Below are 21020 nucleotides of genomic sequence, written 5' to 3' on the forward strand. Positions count from 1 at the left end.
ATCCATAAAACTTATGTTGCAGGATTTTAAACTGACGTTTCTTTTTTTAAAATATATTTTTATTGCCATTAATATACGCACATTTAATTTTTTCAACATTTTAAGGAAAATAATATGAAAAAATAAAACTTTATTATTATGATTATTATTTGCATTATGGTAACACAGAGAGACCCCAGTCAGGATGGGAGCTGTGTTGTGCTAGGTGCTGTATGTGTATGTTTATAGGTGGACGTGAACCTTGCCCTGAAGAGCTTAAGCACTGGTGCTATACCGATGTGTTTTAATAGAAACCCATTCAACAGTGCACTGTGAGATTGCATGTGCAAATTGTCTTAGAACCTTTGAAGCTGATTAAATTTTAGCTAACAAAACCAAAAGTTTCTTATTGCAGGTTTCCTGGTCTGCCAATTTGAGACATTTCCTGTGCATTTAAATTCATAATCCTAACACACTAATACAGTGTTTTGCATTTATTATAAACATACCAAACCGATTTAAATGCACACACATTTATGTATATCTGCCTAGCTATCTGCATACAGAAAAGTCTATAGATAGGCACAATATGGCATATAATAATTGTGGTTAGAAAGTGCCCTCACTGAAGTGCTCCTGGTGATTCACAAATAAGTTAAAATACAATCCTATTGAAGTATCAGAGGGGTAGCCGGGTTAGTCTGGATCTGTAAAAAGCAACAGAGAGTCCTGTGGCACCTTATAGACTAACAGACGTTTTGGAGCATGAGCTTTCGTGGGTGACGAAGTGGGCATTCACCCACGGGAGCTTATGCTCCAATACATCTGTTAGTCTTTAAGGTGCCACAATCCTATTGAAATAATTAAGTATTAATATTTGGTGTCATTAACAATGAAAAGGGGGTGTGGAGGGGAGAGTAGTCTGAATGTAATTAAAAATTAACACTGCTTTTCAGAGAGATTTAGAGTTTTAAAGCCGTGAGGACAGGGCTGAGGTAGAAATCCAAGGGGAGCAAATTCCACAATCTAGGTACTGCTGTCTCAAAAGTTTGATCACCTGCCGACCTTGTGTTCTGTGTGGGAACCTTGCAAGGTGGGTGATGTCACTTTGCTGTTCCAGCCAGGATCAGGCTTATGAAGAAGGTCTTGAATATGGTCAGATTGCTCTTCATTTAGCCGTGAGGCTTAGCAGGGATCTGTGAGGCTTGCTAGTCGCGTGCCTTCCCCATTCCATATGGACACACATCCTTCCTGTTAAAGGGGAGGATAAGGGGCAAAACTGTGAGAACATGCAGAGCTTCAAGAAAAGCCTGCTCCTTCCTTTGGATTTTCTCCGGGAGGAAAGCGCTGGGCCTAGTGGTCTGTGTTTGGACAGATCCAAGTTTGGTTCCCTAGATTCCTAGGCTGGCAGGCCTCATAGTGGTGTTGGAACAGTTTTTATAGTGGGGGTGGTAAGAGCCATTGAAAAAAACCTGTAAACTTTGTATATTATGGAAACCACTTCAAGACAGGGGGTGCTGATGCACTCCTAGTTCCAGCACTCCTGATTTAGGCCTTGGTGGAGGAGAAAGCAACTCTTGCATTTCTCTAGCTGTCCCATGGCTGATACACAGAGCAACACTGATTGGCTCCTGAAGGAGCTGTTTCCAAATCTCTTCTTTGAGTATCTTTGATAGTAGCAAATGGTGGAGGCAAAGAGTTATATACAAGAATCAACCTGTAGGGTGGGACGTGGCAGTGGCACTGCTCATCTGCATGCAGCACACTATAAAACAATGAGGGGAAAAAAATGTGGGCAGGGACACTGGGGCAATTCCTCTAAGCATATGATCTTTAATGTCCATGCAGAGCAGAGAATGCTTCAATGTTAACTTCTCATCTGAAGGGCCCTCACAGAAAAAAACTGCTGGGAGCTCAAATTCTCTTAACTTGAAGAAAGAAGCGATTAATTGATTCTATCAGTATTTAAATCTCTGGTTCCAGGGAGTCCTTGTATTTCACACCTGATATTTAGATCATTAGGTATTTTTAAAACTAAAGTTATATTAATTTTTGTAATATCTGTACTGTTCTCAGGTTGGTATTTTGTGTCTGTTTATTTTTGCCATTTATTAAAAACATACGGGTTTGTTAAGGTAAATGTCATTTTTTGGGGGGATGATTAATACTTCTTTATTCAATTATTTTAAATTGAAAGTCCCCTTCTCTCCTTTTCTTTCAGTACAAACCCTGGTGTCTAATGGCATATGGGATGGTGGCCTGCTGGTTTCTATTAGGAATCAATGGCTTGGCAGTGATTTTGCTACATATAGCCATTTCATTTTCTGTGGCTCGGTTTCAGACGGCAGTCCTGACATGGCTGTGCTCGCTACTTTTGTTATCAACTTTGCGCATACCAGCTGTGGAAGAAGTAAAGGTAATTTTTTTAGTGTGATCAAAGTATGATATTTATTTATCATGATTGTGGACAGCATTTTATTGCAAAACCCTTATCAGCAGAATCACTTTTAGTTTTGCCTAGGCAGAGATGGGCTCAAAAGAACTTTCTAGGTGCTGAGGTGCAGTAGGTGTTGGTACAGCCTCATTTGGAAATGTTAATAACCTTGCTGAGAACTCCCTCTAGTGGGTTCTCTCTCATTTGTATTGTCATGGTGTGTTGTGGCCCTGAGTACTAAAAGATAACTAGATGCATAACAAGGTTGTTATTCTGTAGAGTTTCATGTTGGTGTAAACTGAGAGGAGAACTGTGAGGCAGATAGAAGAGTCTTGTTCTCCATTGCAGCTTACTTGTTCTATTTTAAACAATAGATGAAATCATTGAATGCAATAAACTGTACTGTAGGCTCAATCTAATCTGATTTACCTACTTTCTTTAAGACCTGGCTATATTTTAATTAAAACTGCTGTCTGTGGATTTCCAAACCATTTATCTACAGCTCTGCTTGCTTTTATTATTGTCATCATTATCTTCAAATTACTTTTTTATGATGCCTTTCCTCCCAAAGGATTCTAAAGAGCAGCTGAATTGATGAATGAAATGAGTGGTCTTACATATGAGGAGCATCTGGATTATTTAGTCCTGAGAGAAGGTTAAAAGGCAGAATAAGTGAAGTACTTAAACCAGTCAAGGATTGTTATAAAATCAAGACTGAATTCTGAGGTTGATGAACAAGCCAGAACTAAAGGTCATACAATTAGGTGCAGGAGGGAACATATTAAAAAAGAATTGAGGACCTTTTGCAGAGAGAGTTATGAATAGGTGAAATGGGATTCTAGTTAAGATAGTAGATTCAAATAGTAAGAATTGAGGAAAAGTTGAATGACTGTATGGAATTTAATAAATTAAAGGGGCATTCATAGACTCTAGGACTGGAAGGGACCTCGAGAGGTCATTGAGTCCAGTCCCCTGCCCTCATGGCAGGACCAAATATTGTCTAGACTATCCCTGATAGACATTTATCTAACCTACTCTTAAATATCTCCAGAGATGGAGATTCCACAACCTCCCTAGGCAATTTATTCCAGTGTTTAACCACCCTGACAGTTAGGAACTTTTTCCTAATGTCCAACCTAAACCGCCCTTGCTGCAGTTTAAGCCCATTGCTTCTTGTTCTATCCTTAGAGGCTAAGGTGAACAAGTTTTCTCCCTCCTCCTGATGACACCCTTTTAGATACCTGAAAACTGCTATCATGTCCCTTCTCAGTCTTCTCTTTTCCAAACTAAACGAACCCAATTATTTCAGCCATCCTTCATAGGTCATGTTCTCAAGACCTTTAATCATGGTGTTTGGAAGGAGCCAGGTGTCTTTTCAGGGAGTCAAGAGGGAATTTTTTCTGATTATGCTTTTCCTTTCAGATGCCATCCCACACTTGAAAAGGGCCCAAGACCTGCTTCTATGCCTACACTGCACCTGTGGTTGACATAAAAAGTTAACATTTATAGTAGAGTGATTGTTTATACGTATTCAACTCTTGATGTGCATTGCCCCATGTGCCAGAGATAGCAGTCTTTTGGGCAGCAGTGCCTGTTGACCAGTGACGGCATCCTTCTCCTGAGGGCATGAAATGACAGAGTAGGGCCAACTTCCTCTATTCCTTCTATCTGCCCTTGGCTGAGAGATGAAGGAATTGCCAGTGTCCTTATTCCACAGCCTAGTTAACTAGTTTTTCTTGTAATTCCTGGATATGGTTAAAAGCAGCAAAGAATCCTGTGGCACCTTATAGACTAACAGACGTTTTGCAGCATGAGCTTTCGTGGGTGAATACCCACTTTGTCGGATGCACGAAAGCTCATGCTGCAAAACATCTGTTAGTCTATAAGGTGCCACAGGATTCTTTGCTGCTTTTACAGATCCAGACTAACATGGCTACCCCTCTGATACTGGATATGGTTAGTTGACAGCAGTAGTACTAGGGTTAGCTTTTCATAGGTTTTAAGTATTGTTTACAGTTTTATGTTTCATCTGGGTAATTTTAAAAATAATTTTCTATCTCTGTGGCTGAACAGAAATCTCCTGGTTTCAAATATTGCCCTTCATGCGACATAGCCATTCTTCTTAATGATGGTCATTCTAAAAGTTTGTTGTTTAGGTGAGGGTCCAAATGCTCTATTTGTTTTTCAAATAAGAGAAAGAAGCTTGCTTGAATCTGTTCCCATTAGATAAATCTATGAGACTGGCCTCAGATTTGGGCATTCCCTCTGCCTTTGGAGCCATCGTCTTCAAAAAATGCACTGGCACCTACAACCGCTTGGGTTTGTGCCTCTTCCACTTCTTCCACAGAGGCTCCTTCTCTGAAATCTTATCTGACAGGAGTAGCACACACCATCATTCCTCTGGGGAACATAAAAAGTGACCACCTTCTCAGGCACCCTCTAAGAAAAGGAGACAGAAATCTTCTCATCAGGTCTCTGCTAATGGTAGTTCAAGGCATCAACTTGGTCTTTTTTGACATCCTAAAGCACACTAGTACACATCCTTTGGTACTGTTGAAGGAATAGTCCCTTGTAGTTACCCACACTGATACTGTGGTACCCTATAGCACACCTCAAGATATGGATTTTTCTGTCACTCCCTCTTCCACAGTCTAATGGCTGTAACTGAAATTCTTCCAGATATTTAGACTTCCTTTTAATCTGTTGCTCCTAGTTAGATCCCTTGCACAAAGCCTAGACATTCCACTCTCTCTGGTGTTTACACCCTTTTAATACTTTAATTGGTTTTGCCTGTATTCAGTTTTTATTCATGAGCTAGTTCCTCTAGACCTGTGGTTCTTAGCCTGGGGTGCGAGATGCCCTTTCTGGGGGTGCGAGACATGCCAGATTTTTTTCGAAGGTAAATCATCGAAAACATAAATTAAGCACAGGCACATAAGTACAACTACTTTGTTTCATCAAACTTACGTATTTATTAATATTATACATTTTTAAATTATTACTGTAATATACAAACAAAAATATATCTAGGTTTAAGGAGTGCGAGAGCATATTTTTTAGATTTAAGGGGTGCAAGAACATATTTTGATTTTTGATAAGGTATGCGAGAACCAAAGGTGTGCAGGCTGCAGTAAAGGTTAAGAACCACTGCTCTAGACTCTTCATTTCTGTTGCTCTTTTCTGAATTTCCTCAAATTTGTTAACATCTTTCTGATACTGAGGCACTCAGATCCTAATATATTTGCATCACATCCATCAAGAGGATGATTACGTATATTACCTACCTAACCCTTTGTGTAAGAAGCCTACAGATTTTTTTTTGCAATGTGTAAAAATAAATAAGTATTTGAATGTGACCCCTCGCCTTCCACACCTTCAGTTGTTGGAGTTTTTGGATTTGAGGTCTAGGTCAAAATCAGATTCAGCATGTCTGCTGCCTCTTGAAACATGGCATTATTCATGGCAAATAATGGGGGTTATCCCTCATCATGGTGATTGGTGTTATGTGAATAAAGCCCTGTGCATCAAGATGAAATTATATGCCTTAACGTATAAAGGTTATTTTGATGGAGCATAATATATGATAAACAAGTGCTCCACTAATGCTCCAGTAAACACATCTCTAATTCAAGAGAGATGTAATCACTCTAATTCAAAATGCTGATTTTTTTCATATCCCAGAGTTGCTTAGTCAAGCTTGGCAGTTTCTCTTTCATGACTGTAGGTTTCTGAATTGGAAAATGAAACCTATTGCTCTAACCGTTGGATTTATGCCAAAACAAGTGTCGCTAACCATCCTTTAACTGACTGGCATAGACTCAGTTTTGCTATCTTCATCCTTTGCTTCCTTTCACTGGCTATATGGATTTTAAAGAAACTATTCTTCACTTGTGAACAGATTTATTTGTTCCATTAGCCTCTCTCCAAAAGACACTTTTATTAGGACTGACAAGCTCATTTCTCTTTGGTTCCAATGCATGGTGCAGCAGGACCAGATCTCATCAAATGGGGGGCGGGGGAAGGGGAAGGTGGAGGGCTATCAAATCCACTACAGTATAGATGTTACCATCCAAACACAGTTCACTGACATGTGGGCATTCACCAAGTCTGTTAATTACATTGAGAATTTCCTGCCCTTCATCTCCATACATAACTCACCTTTGTGTCTCCCCTTCCCCAGTGCAGGAGAATGAAAGGAGCAGGCAGCTGTTGCCACTGAGCCACCTTCCCGCTGCTCCACTGGCCCATGTGGGCTACAGCATTCCTGCTCTGCACAGGCAGGGAGCAGCCTCTGTCTGCAGGGACCAGCAAGCCCTGCAGCTGCCTCAGTTGGGGCAGCCGGAACTGCAGGCTTGTCGTAACAGCTGAGGTTACCAACAGTGTCATCTAGCAGCTCCAGCCTCAACTTTCCCTCAGCCTGAAACCCTGATATGCCAAGGAATTAAATGTAAATAGTGCCTCCCCACTATGCGCTGGTGCCTCCGCAGGGAGGCGCATGAAATAGTTTGAGTCTATATTAACTGCCCTTTATTACTGATGACCTAAGGACTAGTAAAGTGCCAGGAAGAATGTTGATTGTTTGATATCAAATCCCATCATGTTATAAACATTCTCTGTTTTGTTTTGCAGAGAGGGTGGTATGACACTGAAAATGAGTACTACTTGCTGCTCTTCACCCTGACTGTTCGCTGCCTCTACTACACTAGTTTCAGCCTTGAATACTGCTGGCATGGGTCTACCCAGAAGAGGTACCACTCATTTTTTTGGATGCTGGCCTACATGTTCTACTATCCTGTGTTCCACAATGGACCCATTATGACCTTCGATGAATTTACTAAGCAGGTAACAGCACTTTCAAGATGATACAGCTCTTGGTTTTTAATACATCTGATGTGGACTGAGGGCTAAATTCTCTGAGGTGCTGTGCTCTTCCTGCAAGGTTCCCAGCACCTTCACACATTACCTTTAATGTGGAGGTTGACAGCTCTGGGCACTTTGATAAATTGGCCAGAATGGGCCCTGAAAGAAGGAAGATGACAGCCTGAAAATTAGTTGGGGGTCCTGAGCTAAAACTACATATTATTAAACACCCCCTGAACTTCAGAAGATTTTGGTTCTGGATCCAGACTTTGAAGCTCAGGTCTATATCTTGAAAATAATATCTGAAAAGCTGCTAAACAAATTGGTGACCTCTTTCCAGCTGCCAGATGTATGTATTAAAGCTGTATTAAATTAAAAGGGGAAAGAGATTGAGTGTGTGTGTGTGTGTGTGTGTGTGTGTAGGTGGGGGTAGGGCAGATACTTTCATCTTTTCAGAGGTGGTGTCGTTAATTAGATGAACATTTCGGATAGGTAGAGCCTAAAATTCCCTTTAATCCATTACTTCAGATGATTCGTCTGATAATGTATTTTAAAATGCACTTTGCAGACGAGTCTGAGTTAAGTTTCATTTACAGTTACCTACTTGAGAAAAAATTCTGATTGATGAGATTTTCAAACAGAAAACATTCTTAATGTTAGTGTATCTTCATCTTCCCCTTTTTTGTATGGCTTGAAGTAGATTGCATGCAGGAAAGAGGGGAGCACTGAGAACACAAGCTTAGGTATTACCTGTTTACACATCAGCCATAGAATAATACTGAATTCACAAAAAACTAATCATTAAAAACTGAGTATCTATTTCATTGATTGAGTGACAGATTGAAGGAGAATGTCCAAATAGGTCTAAAAATCTAGTGATTGGGGTAAAGAGGGGCTGATTTAAACTCAGAGCCTTCGTTTTCCACATATATTTTTTATCTTCTTCATGAGACTGTGAAGGCTTGGAGGTATGAAATAGATACATATTTTTTCAATCAACTAGATACCATAAAAAACCCACAATGGAAACGTAGTAGTTTTCATTCATGCATTTGGTGATTTCAGTGCCCAGTGTCCATAACTGAGTCTAATATAAAATTTTCTCCTTCCTGGCTGTTGTAAGGGACTTCTATTTCCATGTGGTCTTTAGAAAAACAAAGTAATTTAGTTGCTTTAAACAATATATCTGGCCCTGAATTTGACAACATCAAGGTATACAACAATGCCATAGAGACAGGTCTGTTTTGAGCATGTCAGTGAGGGAACTTTTGACAACAGTTCATAAATATCTTTTCATTGTGGGTATCACAGGCCATACACCTTATTCAAATGAAAAATTACCAGAAAATGAATAAATTGCTCTTTATCATTTTCAGCTTTTCTTGCATGACAACAGCTCCATCCATCCCCATTGTGTTTCTAACGTGTCCATCATCATAGTATCTAAGTGCTGAACAAAAATACAGCCCTACTGTCTTCCATACAAAGATGGGAATTCCAGCATGCCAATATTTTTATTTTTCTGAACAGCAGATAAAAGTGTAAGAGATATTTTGATGCTTGGACTCAGTTCAAGCTTATACACTGAACAAAGCCAAGTTGAAAGTCGGCTAGAAAATTATACGTAAATAAGAATGAAAGAATTTTCAGTATTAGTCCCCAGAAAATTTGTGATTCTTATCCTTATCCTGGACCAGATGTTTAAGTTTTGTAAAGCCAAAATTACAAGAAAGTCTTGGAGGTGCCAGATTTGGGGGTCTTAAGATAGAGAACATTCTTAATGTAGTCATGTTTTCTGGGCATTCTACCATATGTAGCATATGAAAAATGATAAGAAAAGGTAAACCCTGCCCACCATCCCACACAGGTGCAGTGGAAACTGAAATTATAGGGTCATCATGTATATATGAGTGATAAAATATTCCTTCAGCTGTTTGCAAATCCTTCATTTTTTTACATTGAATGTGTCATAGCTGGCTGTTGATGAGTATTCATTGGACCACATTTTCCCCTGAAGCTGATTTGAAAACCGCTGATAAATAGTTTGAACAACTAGTTCCAAACTTTTGAAAGCTGAGACCCCCTTTTAAAAAAAAAATGAAACCAATCATGTGCCTGAAACATTGCCATGTGTTGTTAAAGGTCATTTCACCTTAATTTATACATCTCCTTGGCTAGTCTTTTATGCCCCCCTCTCCCAGGGGACTCTGCTGTAATTCTTCATGATATGATTCTTTCTCTCCCTTCTTATGCTTTGATGAGCAGTGAAATAACGAACAATGTTGACATGTAAATGATCATCACTGGGATATGAGTTACTGTCCATTCAAATAAATGGCACAGTTTAAACCTCAGAGCTGCTGTTTCAGGGGCTCTACAAATTCATGCAGATGTCTCTGCATTGATTACACTTGTTTCACAGTTTGAAGCTCTTCTTTGAAACCATGACAGGTAAAGGCTAATGTTTAATTAAAATGAAAGCTGAGACTCTGGAGAACAATTGAGCATCCAGTTTGGCTAATCACTCACACCTCTCTCTCACTTTGGGAAATGCAGGGCATTGCTACCTGGACTTGAATAGTAACAGGACAGAGACTTTCACCTCTAGGCAACCACTTCAGATAAAAGCCTAGATTGGTAGTAAGCAAAAGTCACTAGTTGGCTCAGTGGTGTCCTTTGACTCTCTCGTAGCTTACATGAAATGAGTGGATGACCTCAGTGCAGTTCTCTGAATGGCTAGGAGCCCACACAACAGAAATCTTCACCACTGTTGGCACCAATTGGCATCCTAGTTAAGTCTCAGTAGAAATGGCATGAAGGCAGTAGTACTCTCACAGCCTGGCAGTATCAAGCCACATTGGTGATATGGCCTGGGTGAGCTTACAATTTTGCTGTGCGTGTGCATGCTGTGTCTGATCTCCTGATAGGCATAGACTTCAGTTTTCAGTGCTATCAATCAGCCACCTTTAATAAACACTATATTCGTTGAAAACATTGCAAATAAACATTTCTACCTGAGGCACTTGGTGTGTAGGTGTACTGTGAGGGACTGATAATGTCAAGGTACAAGGCATGTGCAATAGTAGCACAGACATATCAGCTGGTCACTAAATACAGTAATGAGATATGCTTTGCAGTTAAAATTTTATAAAAGTCAAGATAGTTACAGTGTATGGGTATTGCATCAATGAAAAGCCCACTTGTGCACACCAGGATACTGAACAGAGGTAAAAACATGGTCTAGCATAGATATAGTTCTGAATATGTAGTTGCTGTGCAGCTCAAAGGAAGACAAGATAATAAAATAGCCTCCACTACCAATAGAGCAGATGGAACCTCAAAGCAGCATGTACTCTCAGAAAACTAATCTAGTCCTGTGTGGAATGTTTAATGCTTGCTTTGAAAGAAAATACTAGGGATTGCCTCTGTGTTCTTGTAACTCCATAACTGTAAGCAATATGCATGGATCTGTCCAAGTGAGTGCCATTGTAACCAGCTAGACATTAGTCCCACGCTTTACTTAGGGATGTGGTTAACTTTTGGTGACTGGCTTGTACTTCTGATAGTCTCTCTCTGTCTCCGTCCTCCACCCCCCCACACCTGTCTAAAATGAATTTTATCATGTTGGCGAGAACGTGGGCAGGCTCAGTGACAGGAAGAGATATGCTTATCACCTGATGCAGTGGAGAAAAAGATTCCCTTACTAAAGAGATACATGATGAAAATACAGTTAACAAAAGTAAAATACGCTACACTTTTAAGAATTAGTAGAAGTGAACTAAATTTGTCTATAGCAAAATCTGTACATGGGCTAGCCAGCATGAGCTAGCTTGAATCCAGCTAGTGCAGGTAATGATAGCAGTGAAGACAGTGCTGCACGATCTTCAGAGCAGACTAGTGAGAAAAGAATGTACCAAGGGTCCATGCCAGCCTTGTACTACCCACACCGAAGCCCGCACTGTGGTGTCTTCGTGGCTATTGTTATTTGCACTAGTTGGGTTCAAGCTAGCAGGGGTAGGCTAGCCTGTGCACAGCTTTGTTTTCTTTTCTGTGGGTATGTTCGACATTTGGACACTCATTTTCCATTAGAATGAATAGGAATCCGGTGTCCAGTTCCCCTTTGTGGCTTTGAATAGAAAAATGAACACACACACTGATACTGCATTGAACTGTGACTGAGAGAAGTGCCAGAGGAATTAAAGAGGCTGAGTCAAGTGATTTTTCAGTACTTTGAAGAAACTTGGTCTCTTCAAAGTACTCACTGCCAGTGAGATGTCATTAAGGGAGATGAGTCAGAAGAGCAATATCATCTGCAAAGCTCATTGAAAGATGTAACAAGTTATCAGGTAATTTTCTAGACTTCACTAAGAACAAGCCAATCAATTGTGCCTCTATAAAGCCCTTTTCAGGAGAACAACAAAACTGGTGGGGAGAAAATTCAAATGAATTCAGTATTTACCTTTTAACGTTAGCTTAGATGAAGACTGAGGAAATATTTCCTTATTATATATAATTTTATAGCTCCAAAAGTATGCTAATCGCTTCAAAGAAAACATAGCAGACACTGTCCCTGCCACAAACAAACCTAAATTTTAGGCATAGACAATGAGTCGGGGAGAGACAAACAGTAGAGCAGGATGCTGGTTACTGTAATATGATCGCATTTGAAGTATGCATATGCATATCTTGGTGGTTCTGCAAGATTTGACTTTTAAACAAAATTTAAAAAGGAAGATAAGCTTATTAAATAATCCATATTATTGACTCCCGTGAAGGTGTTGCAGAAGAAGTGATTTGTTGGAGTGACTTAAATGAGGATAGGGCAGTGACTTGGCAGAATATAGAGGGGCGTCTGAATGATAATTAATTAGCAATTTTCAATAGTTCTATCTGGGTGCATGAGGTATGAAGTATGTTTATTGCTTTTATCATAAAAAAGAAGAATTGCAGAAACTCTTTATTAATCTTGGGAGTGAGAAGAATGTTGCTGTTTAACATGCTGGAAAATGGAGTTGCAGAAAGTGAAAAATAGCAAAACTATTCTGTGGCAAAGAGCTTTCAGTAATAATGCTTTTACTTTGTTATAATTGCTTTGCAAAAATGGGATGGTTTGACCTTTTATTAATAGTAGCCTGCGTCTGGCAGCTGTGCCACAGCACCATCCAAGATCGCTTAATCAAGGCCATCCCTTTACTTGTGGGGAAGGTTGACGTGAACTCCACTATCCCTCGAATGGACAGTCAACTGTGACCACACATTGTAATTAATAATGAGGTACAGAAGAGGATCCTCATGGTGGATGTCACAGTTCCTTTTGAGAACAGGACCATGGCCGCCTTTGATGCCCAAGCTCAAAAAAAGAAAAGAAAAAAAGAAATATACTAACCCCTCCTGGCCGATGCCCTGGGAGCTGGGGGTTACAAGGTTCAGATATACGCACTGATTGTTGGAGCCATGGGCACATAGGATCCCAGTAAAGAGTGAGCATTATGAGAATGTGGAATCAGTCAGCGCTATGACCTGCTGATGCAGCAACTCATGGTGTCGGACCATCAAGTGGTCAAGGGACATTTATTTAGAATATATTACCAGACAATGGCAATGTCAGGAGAAATGAGCTAGAGTAGCAATGAGAAGCAAAAACAGGAAAGTAGCTGAAATATTTTTTAATAGATCGTATTTATTTAGGGGTAACTTACCCTAAATTCTCAATTACTGAGGGGCAATTTACATTTATTGTTACATTATTTATTTTTCACAAGTTATTGCTAGTATAACTTTCCATGGATACTGATATTTAAACTGTACTGTTAAATTTATAACCCTAATTTGGGATATTGCAGATTATGTATTATGTGCATTTTATGACTTTTTATACCAAACTTGCTATCTTTATCAGAGGGGTAGCCGTGTTAGTCTGGTTCTGTAGAAGCAGCAAAGAATCCTGTGGCACCTTATAGACTAACAGATGTTTTTTTTTTTTTTTAAAACATCTGTTAGTCTATAAGGTGCCACAGGATTCTTTGTTGCTATCTTTAGATAACTTAAGCATTCCACACGGGTAAATAGAAACTTTTTTTATTAATCTGTGCTGTAGATAACTTTAACATAATTTTTGTGTTACAGTAGTGCCCAGAGGCCCCAACCAATAATTATAGGCCCTATTATGCCAGGTACTGTACAAACATGTGCAAAGACATGGCAGTTTCAGTAGGTCAAAAATGTCAACCAGCCCCTACAAATTTACCTGCAGAATTTGTGGGTATTATGTACGTAAATACATGCAGCCCATATTAAACCTAACTTCCCAATTTGTACATGTAAACACCCATACTTGCATACGTTTGTGGAGGCCAGTTGAAACCTTGATCCTTCCACCCAAAATTTCAGAGGGTCTGTCTTTTGTACAGTATGCAAAATATTCATGTGCAAACCTGATTTAGATATGTAAATGTGGGTTGGCTTTTGTAAGTAGCTTTCTGCATGCACAAATAGATGCATGTGAAAATGTATCAGGTTCACAAAAGGGAGGCATTTGAAAATTAAAGTTCAACATCTGTAGTGTTCTTTGGTTTGCATGCTGTATTGTGTGCGACTCTGGAAGGCAATGCTGGTTTCCCACTAAACAGTAGATTACCGTATATTCTAGCCTACTTTAGGAAGAAGGTGGAATGAGACTTAGTATATGAATGCGTTTAATACAGTTACTGTCCTAGAATTTGGTGGGCATCCTGGGAAACATGCCAACTACAAAATTTAAATCTTCCCCTATATGACTTAAACTTGTGAGACCAGCACTTGTTCAGCAGATCACCATAGCTCTTGCTGACTGTGGCAATGTTATAGGAGTAAAGCATTTAGTGTGACAAATTGTTTTTGAGCAAGAAATCCAGTGCATTAGATACAAACAGGAGAGTTTCAACATCTCACACAGTGTTACTTTTTCTCTTCCCCTTTCTTGTCTTCAACAAATATTTACCACTACCATAGCCACTATGTGGAAAATGTTGTAGTTCCCTTTGGCTTTTCCCAGCATCTAAGGATATTGATAAATACAGGATGATTAGAATTTGTCTCTCACATCAGGACTCTCTTAAGGTTATAGTGCCTGGGAACAACTAATAGTTTTGTCTCTTTCTCCAATAGTTGCTTCTGCTAAGGCTGTAGCAGCCTCTGAGGCTCCTGCCTGCCTGCTTTGTGGACCCCTTGGTCAGTCTCAGCAGATAGCCTCATCCGCCCTTCTGCAGCAGAACCACACTTGTTCTCTTGGTTCGGGGCCCTTCAAGTTATTTGGAGTGTGTGTGAATGTGTGTGTGCATGGATGCATGTGTACAGGGGGATCCACCAACAATCACAGCAGGCTTTGCAGTTGGAAGAAGTAGCATCAGCATCCAAGAGCAACATCTTGGGTAAACTATAGAGAGATGCAGATTACATTTAAATAATGCCTCCAGAACTTAAAATTTGTTCCGAACGTGGGGTGTGTGTGTGTCTGTGTGTAAGTATACATGTACATAACATATTAAATGAATTATACACACAATGTATATAGAATATAAAATATATATGAATGCTTATATGAATCACTTGATGGTCTAAATGCAGCCACCCCTGGCATATTCCACGATTGTTCTTTGACAATGCCTGACCCTATTACACAGCATATTAAGGCATCTCTAAGAACAGTGTCAGGGCCCATAAAGTTTAGGTCTCTGAGCCTATTTCTAAAGCTCATTGAAGTCAATTGAGAGACTCTCATTACCTTTGGTGGGCTTTGGATCAGGCTTTCTATGGGAGATCACCTTGAATAAAAAACCGACATTTTTATTACTAGATGTCCTCAGGCATTGAAAAATCTACTTTAAGACCCCCGCTTAGTTTTCTTATTAAAATGTTTTTTCCTTAAAATAGGTGACCTGGTAGGTTATTTCTTCCTCTACAAAGGCTATTTAACTAAATGCTTCAAAAATACTTAATGCCTTTTTATGAGAACAACAAAATGTTGTACAGCTACTCGAAACCTACCCCTAAAAATGAACCAAAAGAAACTAAAAAGAAAAGTAAATTTCTTGTCTCTTAATTTACTTTATTTTAGTAGCTTTGCCTGTCAGAATTTTTAAATTCCAGGGTTTTTGTACGAGTCTGAAGGCAAAATGCTTTTTTTGGAAAAAATGAACCCAACAGATGTTAACGGGAAATAGACTGTTAACTGAAGATATTGTAGTTCTGTTTATCTCCCTGGAATGACTTCTGTTACCTTGTATCAGTGAGACGAAATTCTATAACACGGTTACACTTGTATGGTTAAAAATACATATTAGTGCTGTAGATTTGTTTTTAGGCTGTTCTCCAGGTTCTTCTGCCTGCTGTGGGGTTCTTGCACTTTATGCCCAAGCATATGATGCTGGCCGCTGTTAAAGACAGGATACTGAATTAGATGGACCTTGAGTCTGATCCAGTCTGCCAGTTCCTACATTCCTTGATCCCGTGTGCGAAGAGACACTAAAATGAGGGACGTCAGTGGTAGATACAAGCTGAGAGAAGCATAAAGTTTTCTTTTCATGTGCTCTTTGAGAAGCTTGTGTTTATTTCTTAGCAGATAATTTTTGCTGGATCAGATACTTAGGGTATAATTCACAGAGCCAGATACAGGTTTTATTAAAATGACTTGTATTCCTCTGTGTGACAACTCTCTAGAAATTAGGGGATTATAATTAAATAAGGCTCTCCTTGAGCATCTTCAAATATGATGACATTCAACATATTTGGTGCCCCGAGGCTCAGAAATTGTCTGGCAGTGGGGTGATAGGGTATCTCAATTGATAATGTGGGGATGTAGGGTGATGCATCTGCTGCCCTCATTGGGTATACATAGATACCCCTGCAGGACTGAACCATTTGAAGCATCCATTAAAGCAAATAAAAAATGTGGACAGATGAAAACATGACACATCTGTTTAAGAGAGCTGCATTGTGAGATAGATACAACAATCCACAGGCCCTGTAGCACTGTCCAAGTGTGCTGCATCTATCGTGGCAATGCACCATGCTCTTGAATCGTGATGGCTAATGTGGAAGCTCTGCACTATTGTGGCTTGCACCACTTCAGTCCTACTGATTGAAGTTGCAGAAGTACAAGTCTGTAGTGTAGACAGGATATAGAAGGGAAGTGTCTTTTTTCTCCATTTGAGAATAGTGCTCTTGATGGTGCAGATAAATAAAAAGAAATTAAATTTTAAAAGTTGGCATTAAAAAGTCTATTTGAATGAAATGTCTGGTCACTTGTACACAATATAACTTACTTTGACTTCTTTCTGTAGATGAAGAGACAAGAATCCTGCAGTTTGAAGATTAACCTTTGCATTTTACTGCTGGGCATAGTTCGCATTTTCTTTTGGTGGTGGTTGGCAGAGCTGATGATTCATCTCATGTATATCCATGCCATATACAGTAGTTCTTCACATCTGGAAGCAGTGTCCTACTGGACTTTAGGTCAGTGGAAATATTACTTACTTTGAATATACTTGTTAATTACCTAATTGTTACCTAATCAGTGCCCAAAAGATGCTTTATAGACACATAAGGCAAGAGTTTGGTTCCTCTCAAAAATTATAATTAAGACCATTTTAATATTTTCAAATTCAAAAGTTAAAACAAATAGAAAAAATGTAGCTGAAATTTCCACCTTGTTTTTATGCCAGCTGCAGAGCTGGTTGAAATTATTTGAAATTTTGAGGAGAAAAACAAAAAACATTGAGAATTTTTTCACAATTCTTCCTTCCCACCCTGGTATTTTTTCCTCCAAACTGTTCTACTGATATAAAAAGACAAAATAGATCAAAAGGATAGAGCAAGGGATTCCAGAAGAAAACAATGTGGTAGGAAGGCAATGAGCTGTGTATATACTGTTTAGTTCATGATGTTTACCATCATTGTGTATGTACGTGTGTGAGAGAGAGAGAGAGAGAGAGATGTTTAGTATTTTAAAGTAACTTTTCTCCTAGCTGCTTTTTTTTTTTTTTCAGTTTCTTGTTCTTTCTTTTTGGTGGCTGTATGATAATTTGAATATAGATGCTTAAATATTATAATGAGTGCAGTATAAAAATGTTGATAGTAGTCACTGTAGTCACATTCAAGCTGTAGTCACTTACATTCACAGATGCTATGATCTTCTACTGCTCTGTGATGTTTACCCATTGGGGAACTTTCCGCTCACCAAACTCTTAAACTTTGGCTCAGTAAAGCCAGACTTGTTGCTCACTGAAGCAAAGGAGATGCCTCGCACTACCTCAGCTAGTTAGGTGAACCTATTGTAAGTACATAAGGGAAGATCTAGTTCTGTCCAGCAGAGGACAGTGGTACACAAGACTATTAATTATGTACCGTCCTATAGCTTATTTTTGATCATCTGTGATCTGTGCTATAAAGGAGGTCAGACTAGATCAGTGGTCTCCAACCTTTTTACGCCCAAGATCACTTTTTGAATCTAAGGGCAACCCAGGATCTACCCTGCCCCTTCTCCAAGGCCCTGCCCCTTCCATCCCCTTTACCCCACCCTCACTCACTTTTACTGGGCTGGGACAGGGGGTTTGGGAGGGGGTGTGGGCTCTGGGCTGGGGCCGAGGGGTTCGCAGTGTGGGAGGGGGGATCTGGGCTAAGCTGGGGCAGGGGATTGGGGTGCGGGGGGGTGAGAGGTGCAAGCTCTAGGAGGGAGTTTGGGTGCAGGAGAGGGCTCTGGGCTGGGGCAGATTGTTGGGGTGCAGGAGGGGGTACAGGGTGCTGCCGGTAGGTGGTGCAGTGAGGCTAAGGCAGGCTCCCTGCCTACCCTGGCCCCACACCACTCCCGGAAGGGGCCAACATGCCCCTGGGGAGCAGCCAGGGGGCATATGGCTCCATGCGCTGCCCCTCTCTACTAGCAGCGCCCTCGCAGCTCTTCTGGCCAATGGGAGCTGCGGGGGCAGTGCTAGCAGGCAGGAGGAGCACGTGGAGGGAGACCCCTGCCACCACCCCCTTCCTACTGCAGGGCTGCGCTGGCTGCTTCCGGGAGCGGCGTGGGGCTGGGGTAGGCAGGGAGTCTGCCTTAGCAGCAGCCTCACTACACTGCTGGAGATCGCGATTGACTGGGAGATCCTCTAGGATTGACCAGTCGATTGCGATCGACCAGTTGGTGACCACTGGACTAGATGATCACAATGGTCCCTTCTTGCCTTGGAATCTATGAACCTATGAACAGAAATTCAGCCCAGCAGTTGATGCCAGTCTTTAACAGTCCTATGCCAATAGATGGCACCTGTATTCACAGGGATAAAGTTGTGTTCCCTCCAGTGGAGGGCAGTGGTACATGTCCTCTCAAAGCTAGTTTGGTGTACGAGACAGAAAGATAAGAGGTTTTCCTCCAAGCTTTTTTCCCCTCCCTTAAGTCTATCAGCATTTGTAAAGGAAATTCTGAATTAGCATTTCCTGTTCCAAACAAGAGTTCTTTAGACAATTAAATCCAGTAGCTGCTGATGTCTTCTATATTCAGAGGGTAAAAGCTTTGCAGTAGTAAGTGATGGAACATGTTAAATCAAATGCTGACTAGTTAATAGATGCAACACCCCAAGATTAAGGGACAACTATTCAAGATTGGTGTGTGTGTGTTGTGTGTGTGTGTGTGTGTGTGTGTGTAAATTATCAACAGTATTAAAACAGTAAATAAAAAATTACTATTTGAGAAGCAGCTCAGGTTGCTGATATATTCATTTGATGCAATCAGTATCATATTCCAATAACTAAAACTCATTTAGAGCTGGTGATTAGAAAATGCTTAAAATGTAAGTTCAGGTGATGCAAGTCTATTTCAAGGCAAGTCTGTACTGTAAAACTTCCTTAGTCTGATTAAAATATGATCATCTGAACTTAAATAATTGCCCTTAGGAGAGCCTGCTTTTAGAAGAAGTGTGATTAATGGGGGATGGTACACTCTCACAGAGGGATTACATGTGCCAGTGTAGTTAATGATGATAGGTAGTTAAACAATAGGGTTCGGTTAAGTTTTCAAGGCTATGAATGTACCAGTAAAAATGTCACATTTTTTCAAGTGCTTTCATTCTGTCCAGTTCTGACAATCTGAGGCTATTTGTTTATCACAATAATTGTGCTTCATCTCTCATTAAAGTCAAGTCACATTAATAGATTTAAGACACATGAAATTTTAGGCTTAAATTCCATGACTGTGTGTCCTCTTAAATAGTATTTACTAGATCTATTTTCCTCTGATCCTTTCTTAGTTATATAGAGCTTTACATACCATTTTACTATTCCTTGTACAGATCCAAATGTTACCTTTATCTGAAATTCCATATTATTGAATGCATACATCAAAGAGGGACTGAGGAAATAGACTGTCAATCTTAAAACAGTGGTTTTCAACCTTTTTTCATTTGTGGACCCCTAAAAATTTTCAAATGGAAATGTGGACCCCTTTGGGTTGAAAACCACTGTACTGAAGGTTTAATGACATGGTATATTAAGGTTCCTGTGCCACTGTTTTCTTTTATTTCCCATTTTTTATTAATATCCATTTAGCTCTTGGCAGATTGAAAACTGTGTGTATCATGTTGTGTATATCAGGTGTTGCATCACTGCCCCCAGTAACTTGTAAACTTAATAGTGAAGTGTGAGGTAGTATTGCAATAACCTGTAATTAGGTCATGTAATGGAAATATGTATAACTTGTGGATGTTACAATTGCCCTTCCAGTTTTTCTTGAATATTTTGGAGTGATGTACAATGAAACCTGTCAATGTGGATGAAAGCAGCAGAGCTTAAAACTTGAGCAAAGGGTAACTCAGTAAATCTTGGGGACACTTTGCCATGGTCAAAAGTATGCCTTAGAGGAGCACAGTGCAGAATTGCTTTTTGGACTGTGACAGGGTCAGGCCAGATGGCTACAGAAGAGTGTTTGAAGGCAGATATATTAGTCCCAGATTAAGTAGATTCCTTTTCCCTGGGTAAGGTAACAGGGGCAGTTCCAGAACAAGCAGAAACTTGCTGGAACCAATTAAGACAGGCAGGCTAATTAGGACACCTGGAGCCAATTAAGAAGAAAGTGATAGAATCAATTAGGACAGGCTGGCTAATCAGGGCACATGAGTTAAAAAGGACCTCACTTCAGTTTGTAGCGTTCATGTGAGGAGCTGGGAGCAAGAGGCACTAGGAGCTGAGAGTGAGCAGGCATATTGCTGGAGGATTGAGGAGTATCATTATTAGGCACCAGGAGAAAGGCCCTGTGGTGAGGATAAAGAAAGTGTTGGGAGGAGGCCATGGGGAAGTAGCCCAGGGAGTTGTAGCTGTTGTGCAGCTGTACCGGGAGGCACTCTAGACAGCTGAAGTCCACAGGGCACTGGGCTGGAACCCGGAGTAGAGGGTGGGCCTGGGTTCCCTCCAAACCTCTCAACTCCTGGGCAGCCACAGGAGGAATTGACCTGGACTGTGGCTTCTACCAGAGGGGAAGGTCTCTCAAGGTGAATCTGTCATAGGACCCACCAAGGTAAAGGAGGAACTTTGTCACAGGACATAAAAAGATTCAGTATAATGTCCCTGCAAAGTACAGCAATAAGGATATAAAATGTTTATATAGTAACAGTGTTAATTTAAAAAGTCAAAGCATTTAAAAATATGAACAATTTTCTACTGTATCACAGATGTTCTGTAAACGATACACAGTAGTTAGCTTTTATTTAAAAAAACAAACAAACAAGAGTAG

General features: G+C 40.2%; 1 protein-coding gene across 5 annotated transcripts in view; it reads left to right on the forward strand.

Annotated features, from left to right (window-relative positions):
* Nucleotides 1-21020, forward strand: part of HHAT (hedgehog acyltransferase) — a 365126-nt gene that overhangs the window by 43749 nt on the left and 300357 nt on the right. For all 5 annotated transcript variants that reach the window (XM_039528544.1, XM_039528543.1, XM_039528546.1 and 2 more), the window contains exons 5-7: nucleotides 2201-2395; nucleotides 7043-7255; nucleotides 16594-16765. In XM_039528544.1, the coding sequence (XP_039384478.1) occupies nucleotides 2201-2395; nucleotides 7043-7255; nucleotides 16594-16765 (580 nt within the window). The remainder of the gene's footprint in view (nucleotides 1-2200; nucleotides 2396-7042; nucleotides 7256-16593; nucleotides 16766-21020) is intronic.

The sequence above is a fragment of the Mauremys reevesii genome, linkage group 3 (assembly GCF_016161935.1).
Source record: "Mauremys reevesii isolate NIE-2019 linkage group 3, ASM1616193v1, whole genome shotgun sequence".
Taxonomy (NCBI): domain Eukaryota; kingdom Metazoa; phylum Chordata; order Testudines; family Geoemydidae; genus Mauremys; species Mauremys reevesii.